We start from the raw sequence: 12,174 nt of genomic DNA, 5'->3' as shown, positions 1-12,174 counted from the left end.
TTCAGAAGAAGTGTGAATCAACCAGAGCAGTATCATAGAATCATAGAATGGTTTGGGTTGAAAGGGCCTTATGGCATGCTTAACCATCCAAGTATATTTGCACAATAGTGGGAAGAGTGGCGGGGTGTTTATCAGCCTAGTTGAAGACATTTCCATCCCTGCTGCTTGTTGTAACACAGAGGTATACCACTGTAAGTATCTGTAGGGCAGTACTGTAAGACAGATCGATGAAATTATGTGGGGTTTAAAATCCTCCAAACAACTTTTTTGTGTGTTTTAGTGGCTTATTGCAGTGATCTAGTTCATTCTTTAGCTCTGTACTCATCTGATCCAGTGATAAGACAATGTTATTCATTAAGCTGGCAAAAAATTACTCACTTGAGATTCAGAAAGATAAACCAGACAGATGAGAGAGCCTGAAAAGTGAGACAAATCCTCTTGTTGAAAGAATTACTCTTACGATGGCAGTGGTCTGAAAACAACAACAAAAATGGTTAGTTCCATATGGATAGTCTGTTCTGTAACAGTATGATTAAAGGATATTTCACATCTTTTTAACCTTTAGCTGGTATCTAGTGTTTCAGAGTATCAGGGGAAAAAAGCTTCCTGTGTTCTAAATATGTCAGTGTGAGTAAGTAGTAGCTATGAGAAATACCCTTTAGCTGCAAAATAAGCCAGTTTTATTAGCATGATACTGGTCTTAAATGTTCGGTTAGAAGAATGGTATAAAACTAATTCAAAAGAGTACTTGGTAGATAGCTGAAATTGGTGCACATCTGTTAGGCTCTGCAGCAATTACCTACAGCTACTGAAGTTTGTTCTTTTTCTGCACCAGGTATTTGGCATTGGAGTACCGAACCCCTATCGATTGCGCCCATTTATTGGGGCACGAGTTCCTGTAAATAGCAGTTTTTCTCCTATAATAAATATACATAACCCTCACAGTGAACCCTTGCAGGTGAGCCTAAGAGAAAATCATTAAATGTTCACTTCTGTTTATGATATTAAACTGAATTTTTGTTTATTTTGGTACTGCTTAAAATTCTGTTTGAACTTCAAAGCTATTTGAGGCCAACTCTTTCATGTTATATAAAAGTTTTTCTGTATAAATGCAAATCAGTTGTTCTAGAAATTGCATATTATGCTCCCAGGTCTCTTAATTTGCTAAATTGGGGAGTTACTATGAAATTTCTGTTTCTAAAATGGTCATAATTACTGCAAAATAAAGAAACTTCACTGGTAATTAAGAAAAATACTGAAGCAAAGTAAAATAGTATTAAAAAAAAAAAAGGAAAAGTAAAATCCTTTGCTTTTAATCCAGGCATGCCTCTGTGCTTCCTTCTGCTTGTTTTGCACAGCATAAGGTGTCTTTACAGACTACCTTAGTATATAATGCTGGCAAGCATTCTTATATTAAAGGCAGGATTAATGTCTGTACCTGACCAAACAAGTAAATGGATAGTCCTGTGGTAAACATGATCATCTAATAAGATACTCCAGTGGTCAAATAGTTGCTGACTTGTGCTATTGCACATTATAATACCTGATAACTGAAACAGGACCCCTTTGAAGTTGAGTGCTAACATTTTCCTGTTATCCACCTCAGGTTGTAGAAATGTATTCCAGTGGAGGTGATCTCCATTTAGAGCTTCCAACAGGCCAGCAAGGAGGTACAAGGAAGCTATGGGTGAGTAAGCATATCTTGCAGCATTCATTGTACTTGTTTGGGGAGGTTTTGTTTTGACATGATTTTAGGTTTTGGGTTTGTTTGGTTGGGTTTTTTTGTCTTGTTATCATTAAAAGTACTCCATAAAAATTGAAATTATAGCAGGGTCTGTTAATTGTCTGTACTAGGAATTGAAGGACAGTTTTAATTAAAAGAAGCCATCTGTATTGAGCTGTGCTTTTTTGAAATGAGAAGAATAAGATGATTCCTGGTAGAATGAATCGCACCTAGCTGAGCATTCAGGACAATGTAAGCCTTCTGGTGGCCTGTGAGCTGGATCTAACCCACAGGAAAAATACACTGAATTTTTTTCAATTTTTTTTTTTTTTAAACTGAGAAAGTCCTTCCAGCAAATCACTATCAGTGTAAACACGGGTTGAAAAAGCAGCTGAATGAACTTACGGAAGAAGAATTTGTTGAGGACTGTTAAATAAAACGGCAGTGTATCCAGCCATAATAAATCCATAGATAATGAATCAAGAGTAGCCAGAAACTGTTGTGGAAAATATTTCCGCATGCATGCCCTGCAGTTACTCTTTACTCTCATGTCTGCTGCTGAAGACAGGGTAGTGGGTTGGATGGACTCAGTCTGTCCCATTAAGACTGTTTCATTGTGTTCTTCACTGAATGTAGTTCTGAAATAAGACATACCAATACCTTTAAGTGACATAAATTATAGAAGCACCTTGAAGGTAAAGTATTGGCTCCGTGCTGTATATCACACTCTTGGGAATTTCCAACTAGATACAAAACTTGTTTTCCTCAATAATTAGAATTATTCCTCTTTTTGATGACTTTTTTTTTTTTCCTGTTTAAAGTTATTGGGCTCCAAAACTTGTCTCTTGCTCAAGTGTATCATTACAGTCACTGACAGTTACATCTGTTGTAATAAGTAAAGCCAGGATATTTCCAAGTGACCAAAGAAAGACAATCTCAAAACTTAATTCCTGGCTTTTCTGGAGAAAGTCCTGAGAATAGCAGTATCTTAGTTTTAAATACAAAAGTTGCAAACAAGTGAGTGTGAATACAGAGCATGAGCATTTAAAAAATGCAGTTGAAAGAGTAAAGAGATGCTGCGGTTTAGATGGAAACATTAAAATGGATTTTTAAAAATGAAAGTCCTGGTGCTTTCACACCATTTTAGTCAAATGGCATTGCTTCTAAAGAGAACCCCTTCCTTGTTGTCAAAAGAACGCAAGAGGAATATTGAATTCTGTAGCCATTAGTAGGCTACACTAGTAGGAGGAAACATCCAGATACGTTATTTTATTGGCTATATCGAGAGCTGCACTGGAGTTAGAAAAAGCTGCTAAGTAGAAGAAATTATTTGAAATATGGTGATGATATGTTGTTTAAAAATGTTTTGATGCCAAATATTTGGATGATTGGATTAAGCAGCCTGTGTATGTAGGAGTATTTTTGTAATCACTTTTCAAAGTTACTTCAGGGATCTGACATACCCTTGGATCCCTGGTAACACATATGGAAGAGACAAACCACAACCTTTGAAACTTTAATGAACAGCTGCATTATGTTGGGTCTGTGAATGAGTGTGAAAACAGAATTTGAAAGCTTCTTAGTTTAGGGGCTTGCCAAGTAGTAGCAGTTGAAGCTAGTTAGCTTGATGTTCAACAGTTTTCAAAGAATATGTCTATAGTCATTGTGCTATGGAAAATATAGCTTGACCTCCAGAACGGATTGGTATAAGTTTGTACTATAGAAGGCACAGAAGAGGTATATAATATGATGAAGCACCTATACGGATTATACCCTGTCTAGTTTCCTTCAGCAAAAGCGCAAAAGAAAGAAGCTGTCAAATGAAATAACAATTTCAGTTGACAGCTTCAATTGATACAAGTACCACTCATTCCTACTATTTATTTGGATTTAAAATGGAAGAAGCCCCAAATTTCAAATTGAGGTTTTCATCTTCAATTAAAAAAAAAAAAAAAAAAAAAATCTAGTTCCCCAGCCCTTCTGTAATGTGATAGGGAAGAATATGCAATGTTAGCATTTCAGCTATGGTTCTGAAGCTAGTCTTGTGCTGCAGCTATGTCCAGCAAATACAGAAAGAGTTGTCTTTCAAACCTTGAATGCAGATTGCAACTGATGGAATAGGCTTGGTGGCTAATAAACCTGCACCTCCACAAGCTTCTGGCTACTTTGCACTGTATCAGCTTGTGTTTAGCACTGAAACCGCATGCCTTGTGTCTGCTTTGGAGAAAAAAGAGTTAGACTATGCAAACCCAATATTTGATGTTACTGCAGTCAGTGAAATTTTTATGAATAGATTTTGTTTAGTGGTAAATTCTGTCAATTTAGTCTACTGTCTTTTTACCACAATTTTAATACATAAAATATAATCAAAGGGGATGTGAAAATCTTCTTGCATATGCCAATTTTTAATCAGCCTCATCTTAGGTGATTACAACTGTCCTTGTAAATTTAATGGTAATTTTAATAATATGTAGCTAATGTCTTACTGCTATTGCAGGTTTTGCTGTTAATACAATTATGCTGGATGCTTCTATTGTAATTTTTTTGTGTGTGGCAGCTTTTCTGTAGTTACTGTTCTCTCATAGATGTGCTTTGATTATTTATCAGGAAATACCTCCGTATGAAACAAAAGGAGTGATGAGAGCCAGCTTTTCTTCAAGAGAAGCAGATAATCATACAGCCTTCATTAGAATAAAAACAAATGCCTCAGACAGCACAGAATTTATCATTCTCCCTGTTGAAGTAGAAGTTACAACAGGTTTGTAGAAAAGTGGTTGAGTTTTTGTTGTTTGGGTTTTTTGTTTAGCTGTTTTGTTGGGTTTTGAGTGGTTTTGGTTATTCAGCTTAATTAACTTTCAGTATAACAAGAAAATGGTAACTTTTCTTTTAATATTTTTTCCCCCTTTCTTAAAGCACCAGGAATCTATTCATCAACAGAAATGCTAGATTTTGGTACGCTACGAACACAAGGTAAACTATGCTTCAGGTCTCAAAGTATTTGTAAGGACTAGGGTGGGGAGGAGAAAGCCCTGTTACCTTTGTGCTGTTCAGGGTTGCCTCTGGCAAAGCCTGCAAACTTTTAAATGCTTTTTAAAAGCCAGAGTTTCAAAAGCAGGATAACAGTGTTAGAATAGTGCACAAATGTATTTACCTGTAAGTGTACTTGAGATGTGTACAAACAAGCGGTAGCTTGCACATCCAGTTATGAGTCTAGTAATAACATTAGTCTCATACAGTTGCACATGGTTTAGTCTGAAAACCATTGTCAGTTTACTTAATTTGTAAACTTCTTTGAATGATTGCTTTGCCTCTGCTTAAGTTTAAATAATTTTCAGACATGGGAATAGTGGAAGTGTGCAAACTTAATTTATTATTATTATTATTATTATTATTATTATTATTTCAATTTCTTATTATTCTTCTAATAATTTCTTATGCTAAGTTCTGGTTCCTTGAAGCGCCACTTACACATTTGTGACTAGCATTTTACATTTTAAATTATTTAATAAAACTAAATATATATATGTGGCAGAAAGTAGTAAAACTGAAGATATCTTTTGAATCTGTAAAAGGGACACCTTACCAAAGAAAAACACTGTATCTTCTTTCCGCTAAAGAAAAGGTAGCTTCTGAAGTACTTTTCCTTGCAATTTAACATGTAAAGATTTTTAAGTAAGATTAGGTTCTGCTGAATATTAGTGCATCTGGCAAAATCAATCAGTGTAGTATTTTTTAGCCAGCTCATTTCTTAATGTGTTAGAAATATAAATGGTTAGCTGAAGCATATAATACCTACCAATACACCAAAATGCAGTTTTGTCATTCTTGAGACTAGCTATTTTGGCTGTACTGTCATGTTAGTCTAACTTTTTAAAACTGAACAACAGTGGATTTATGAGAAACCAGCCAATGCAGTTGACTTTGTAGGGAGGTTTTATGTTAAAATACCCTAATAGCCAGGTATGTTTTTTGTTCTTTAACAGATCTGCCAAAAATTTTAAATCTGCATTTATTAAATTCAGGAACAAAAGATGTGCCAATTACAGTAAGTTTTATTTCCTTTCCATTTGAAATTTTCTGCTTGAGTTTACTTTCTCTTGTAAAAATTGATCATTCACAGGTTCACCATGTAAAGTTCAGAATTAAAAGCTACATCCTGTGTGACTGAAAATGTAACTTGGTAGTAAGACAAATAATTTATATGCATGGTAAAATACTTTTGCTCCATATCTTTCTTTGAATGGCTGTTTCGGCATTTATGGGCTGTGCCTTCAATATCTGAGGCTCCAGAAGCTTTTATACTTGAGAACAGTAACTCCTGTTCAGTGAGTGAGAGATTAATGCAGAGTCTGTGGGATTCTTTGTCCTCCTCACACACTCCATGAGAGTGTATAAAGTGGTTGCCCAACATTGTCTTTTAAGATGAGCAAGGAGTAGCTTTCAGGAGCAGACTGTAAATTGACCTTTGTTTTCTTGAGGTTATCTGCTTTGTAGCTTGAAATAAGAAAGAGGACTGCAAACCCTCTAGACCCCTTTCCAATGAGATCACTGCAGCTGCGCATATAGTGCAGCCAGCTTCAGAATTCTAGGTTTTGGATTTTCTGCTTTCTATTTCTATTACAGAATTTTGGCTCTAGTCTGGTAGTCTGCCTTTCTTCATTCGTACCTTTTTCCTGTGTAATTTTTCTCATTGCCCACTATTTTTCTCACTTCTTCCTTCTCCCCTTCCTGCCTTCCTTGTTTTCCAGATTTAGTTGTATAGCTAGCTATACCTTGTCCCAGTGCACTTCAGAAAGCGTTGAAATGTCAAAAAGAAACCAGGAAAGCCAGAATAGCTGAAGGATTGGCAAAAGTTTCTTCCTGAGCTCTTGGAGAGCATTTCTGTGTTTCTAAAGCTTATAGCTGTAACTGTAGGGAAGAGTATTTTAGTAGTAGACTTCTAATAAAAACTTACAATAAGATAGTGGAAACTGAGGCTAGATGAATTTAAACTAGAAGCAGGACACACTTTTAGTAATGAGGATAACTTTCCACTGTGGTAATAATGCATTGCAACGCTTGCTAAGTTGTTCTTCACTAATAATTTTCACTTTGAGAGAAACTTGCAGTGTAGTGCAAAAGGAAATTAATTCGTCAAAGTTCTGATGTATATGGCATTAGTGAGGTCAGATGATTCTATGAGGTCTTTTGTGGCCTTTCATGAAGGGTTTTTAATTGGGGGGGGGTGTGTGTGGAAAAGCCCTGTATATGATTTTTACAGTTAGAGGGTTGGTAAATTTACTGAATTTGCATCTATGTCTGCTGTCCTTTATCATGTCCATCTTCCTAGGTTTGCTGGGGTTTTACATAGGAATGGGGTTTTGTGGGTTTAGTTTTGTTGGGGTTTTTTGTGGTGGTGTTTGTATTTCAATTGCCCTCCCCCAAAATGTGTAGTATGCTTCCTGAGTGCAAATAACTGTATATTCAAACCATCGGTATCACTTGTAACATAACGTAGTACATAATTCATACTCCATTAAAAAACCCAACTACCCAATTTTTTTTTTTTTAAGCTACGGTCTTTGGACTGTAGACTGTAAATCATAGACTGTAATCTGATGGAAGACTATCATTTGATAACCATTATAAATGCCATGACGGAACTTTTCCAGGTGAACTATTCTTTTGCAGTGTATCAAAGCAGTAAATTTGGTGCAGATTAGGTCCAGATACGATGTATTTTAGTGTGCTACATATGGCACATCAAGTCAATTGTCTTTCTCATTAAGGTACAGCTTTGTTGTGAAGTTTGTAACTTTTCTAGCATTTGAAGCAGTGTGATAGTATGAATTTCTGCTGCTGTGCCAAACAAGGAATTTGAAAGTGCTAAGCAAGGATGAAGAATTTTTAGAAGGAGCCTGGTCAGTAGCTTATTTCTAGGAAAGCTTGAAAATGGATTTCTGACTCTTTAGAGCTACGGTTTAAAAGCAGTGGGACAGCTCTGTGACAAATTTCATCTTAATGTCAGAAGAAAAGGCCAAGGCTATATTTAGCATATATTTAAGCTGGGTGCTGGAGGAACTAAATATCTTCAGGTCATCTGTATATGGGAGGCTGCTAATACTGTTGCCAGAGTTGTAGTTGTTCTGCCTTTAAATACTTAGTCATGCTGTGGTCCAGCAGGTTGGCTGAGGAAAATAAGAGCAAGTCACTTCCTTTTTTGAAGTTCTAAAACTCTTTATAAAAAAACTTCCTTAATTGCATTTTGTAGGGTTTGTCCATTATTAGGGAGAATCATGTTTATTCGTGACTGGATGAACTGCTGCAGCGTGGATGAACGTGCTGCAGCAATTAGGACATGTTGTCAAAACTCTAGTAGATACAGATTGTTGAGCACCTTCTCTAGTATAAAAATTTGTGTTTCCTTAAGGCACTTTAAGCCCATTTGATTGTTAAAACCAAAGGCACACTTCAAAATTTGACCTCCTGAATCATGTTTGATGCATAAAGACCCAAGAACTTCAGGACAACCATATATTGAAGCTGAGTTCTGTCAGTTTGAAAATAAGTGTTTGTATAAGAAAGTATTTATGTAATTCTGTCACAATTCACATACTTCAGAGTAGATTTTTTTATTTCTTTCTATCAACCTGCAAGAAGTAGTTTACTTCTGCATTGTGTTTTCAGTCTGCATGTATCTCAAAGTTATCAAGTGAAAGTTGCCCTAAAGGATTAAAATCTAGTAGTAGTGGCTGTTCTGAATGGTGCTTTATGGTGAAAGTGAGCTTTAGTTAGTTAGGTGTTTCCCTGTTTAAACTGAAGGCTAAGTTATTACTGACAAAATAATTGTGTCTGTAAGAGCGAATAAAACCATACAGAGGTGGTTCTGACACAAATGGAATCAGCCTTGCTCTGCTGCCTGTAGCCACAGGGCTTTTTCTTCTTGCAGCAGGGTAGCTGTGTCTTTCCTATCTGTAAAGCAGAAGTCTACAGCCTGCTCAGTCTTTAGAGCAACATGCTAGGTGGACAAGACAAAACTACTTTCAGGAGCCTGCTGACAGGTAAACAGTGTGGATGAACATGTGCCAGTGTTTCAACCCGTACTCTTCTTTAGTTTATTAGAATAGATGTAGTCTGAGAGTCCTTAAACCTTCAAAGTCTTTCCCAGTAACTGCTGCAATAGCATAAAGCTTTCTTCCCGTTCTGTAAGAACATTTAAGGTCACGATTTTACGGTTTTATGCTAAATATTGACTGTATCTTCATACAGCAGGGTCAGGAATCTTGACTGGGATGCACTCCATGGGAGAGTCAAATGTCACTGAAGTGTGTCTGTTTTAAATTCTTCCCCACAGAAGTTGCTGTTAGGAGATTTTCTGAGAAAATTGGTGGTATCAGACTTTTGATGGAACTTGTTTTGCATGTATTCTCAGGGCCAGTCTGTATCTGATAATTCTTGAGGCGCATCTCAGGACAGATTTTGCTTCGGCTTTATTTGATGTAGGTTAAAATTTGAGGAAAGTTAAATTGAAAGGATTTTTAGGGATGTTTGTTTTCCCTTTAGTTGTCTTAATTATGTTTTTCCTTTTATAGCACGTTATTAAGCAACAAGTGGGAAACATGTAAAACAGTGAAGAAATTTTCAACAATACAGTGTAAATTCATTCCTTAACTAAATTCATTGGCTGTAGACATTTTGGGTAAATACATCTAGGATGTTACGCTTGTGGTTTAAGAGATGTGCCTCTGAAACCTGCCAGTTTTCTGGCAACAGGCTGTCCTTGTGAGTATTTTCAATTCAATTTACTAAATGAAATCAGCATAATTTCAAACTTCAATAATTAAAAAGCAGTCTCTTGCATGAAAAGAGCAAGAAGTGGTTATGCTTTCTGCCATGCAAAAGTTGAGAACTTGATTGCAGCTTTGGTTTTGTCTGCTTTAAAAGTTTTTGTTTGTAAAGATACCTTAAGATCTCAGGTACGTAGCATAGGTTTTCATTAGAAGAGAATTGTGGTAATTATGAACTGTCTCATTAAGAGAAATAGCAAATATTTGCACTATGTGTATGCAGATGGCTGACAAAGGTCAGTACTATAAATCCAAAATGCAGAACTTCTAGTTGAGCTGACAGAGATTATTCATTAGCTGCAGGAGCAGTGCTGCCAGTTTCCTCCAAGGATCATGTGGTCTGCAGAATTTAATTATACATGCATGATTTTATGGCTCTAATTTACAATCAGGGACAACTTAGCTTGAAAGAACTGTTACTGGTTTATATCACTAGCTTTCCCCTTTCTCCTCTCTGACCAAGAAAGGCTCAGCTGCTTGTGCAGCAAGTGCTAAACCTCTGCAGCCCAGCATAAGGTAAACCAGCACTCATTTCAGTTTCCTTAATACAGCATCCTGTAATTTGCAGCAGCTTAACAGCTGCTACATGAGCAACTGAGCTGTTCTTACAGCAGGAGAAGACAGCTGGGGAGGAGAAATCATGGCAGCCGTCCTAATTTTAAGCAAAACAAGAACAAGTGCATTTAAATGCTCTATGCCCAGCTTCTCTCCATGGGATCTAGATAAAGATTTTTGCTAGCACTCTATAGAGTCTTCAGATGTTGACATGAAATCCGTAATCATGCTGCATAGTAATAAGTATCTCTACAAATCAGCTCTGGCTAATAACTGACACAATTGCTATTCTAGTAATGGCCAATTTACCTTTTCCATTTAGTTTAAAACAGAAATCCTCAGATACAAAAGGTGATCTTGTAATATGTTGGTATAGAACGTGTGTCATCTCAGATTTGCAAACCCATTCTCTGTGTGGTTTACTGGGGGTTTGGGATTTGTTTTGGTTGGTTTGTGGTTTTTTTTGGCATGGCAGCTTTGCAGATAGCATGGGATCAGAGACAAGGTAGATGTCTGTATCAGCACTAGTAATTACACAAGTTAACAGCTTTGTTAATGCGTGCACCAAAAGCAAATAGTCTAGCTAGTGTGACCCTGAAGCATTAAGAATAAAAAATAAATATTAATTTAAATAAATCTTGTTTTCTGTTTTATTACCTTGTTTCTGGCTATTATCTCATTTCATCCAGCATTCCCAATCAGAACTCTCTGTTGTCCACTTTACTGCATATAGACTGTGTAATTTGCAGAACTTGAAAGAAGTTTAAAAGCCTCTTGTAATGTTGCTTTATTATGGGAAAGACAGGCCTGTAGGAGCCAAAACTAGTTGCAGTCGTATCACTTTGAAGGATATGTGAAGGCTCTATAATGTGTTAACGATGATAAATTTACAGGTGCTTCATATTTTGATTGTTTGCAGAGTGTTAGACCTACACCTCAGAACGAAGCTATTACAGTACATTTCAAGCCAGTTACGTTAAAAGCTTCTGAAAGTAAATATACCAAAGTTGCAAGTATTAGCTTTGATGGTAAGTACTACTTCTCTCTTGGAACTTTTCAAGTGATTCTTACAACTTGCTGAAATGTCATGAATTATTTTCACTCTTTTAACAAAATGTAATTTATAATTTTGAGAAAGAAATGGAATTTTCCTACCTAGAAAAGGCTTACAGTTCTTCTACCTTCAGTTATTTCTGAAGGGATTGTCTGATTATAATCAGCAGGTGACTTAGACTGGTAAATACTGGTGAGAAGAGAATGAATTCTTAATTCTTCTATTAAAAAAACTAATATTAAAAATAAAAAGCATTTTTATGATAAGACACTGATTATTTAAAGTGTGTTGTTAGTCTTAATAGACATTTAATTTTGAGAAAACCAGAATGTGTTCCTCACAGTAATGCATTTTAGAGGAGATTGCCCTTTGATCCTTCCAAAGGTTAAAAAAGAATCCGAAGTCTTACTTCTAAATTTTATGTTGGAATGCCCATGGAAACAAAGCTCTGTCATGTTCTTGAGAACCCTACTGTGAAGGGAGGTGAAGGTGGAAAAACTTTTTACTGGTACCTTTCCTACAAATACAGGTTATGCATGTTGATACTGACTTTCGCTTATATTTATATGAAAAAAGTGTTGGATCATTTTCCTCCAATATGGTATGACTGTAAACACTATGCTGACAATTTGTAGAAAGGGACTTCCATTTTTATACGTATTTTAATCAGCTGTCAGAATGATGTTACTACTTTAGGATACTTGTTAGTGCCGTAAGTCTTTCTGCCTGGATTGCTCAAAAATGGAAGTTTATGGATGCAATGTTTTTCATTTCAGACATAATTTTAGAAGTTGTATGGCTGCAGAGGAGAGGATTGACTTTTATTATTGTTATTTATTGATTAGCACTTCAGATATTTAATAGCTTACAGTTTGTAAGATGAGTTAAGTATGTTTTAGCGTATAAGTAATTCTAAAATAGCTGAACTCTAGCTGTCAGCCGAAGGTGGTAATATGTTCAGATTTTGAAGCTGGAGGAAGTTGTTACATGAGGACCTACTGACTAACATACACATA

The 12,174-nt window shown here is 36.1% G+C and overlaps 1 protein-coding gene across 1 annotated transcript in view; it reads left to right on the top strand.

Annotated features, from left to right (window-relative positions):
• Positions 1-12,174, top strand: part of LOC104407571 (transmembrane protein 131-like) — a gene marked incomplete at its 3' end in the record, with an annotated part of 57,721 nt that overhangs the window by 31,080 nt on the left and 14,467 nt on the right. Inside the window, exons 6-11 of the mRNA XM_010016890.1 lie at positions 836-958; positions 1,607-1,687; positions 4,331-4,481; positions 4,637-4,693; positions 5,707-5,768; positions 11,024-11,132. Coding sequence (XP_010015192.1) covers positions 836-958; positions 1,607-1,687; positions 4,331-4,481; positions 4,637-4,693; positions 5,707-5,768; positions 11,024-11,132 — 583 coding nt within the window. The remainder of the gene's footprint in view (positions 1-835; positions 959-1,606; positions 1,688-4,330; positions 4,482-4,636; positions 4,694-5,706; positions 5,769-11,023; positions 11,133-12,174) is intronic.

This window comes from Nestor notabilis, unplaced genomic scaffold, assembly GCF_000696875.1.
Source record: "Nestor notabilis isolate BGI_N333 unplaced genomic scaffold, ASM69687v1 scaffold15016, whole genome shotgun sequence".
Taxonomy (NCBI): Eukaryota; Metazoa; Chordata; class Aves; order Psittaciformes; family Psittacidae; genus Nestor; species Nestor notabilis.
Note: the sequence above shows the minus strand (reverse complement) of the source record. Positions and strands in the feature narration are given on the sequence as shown.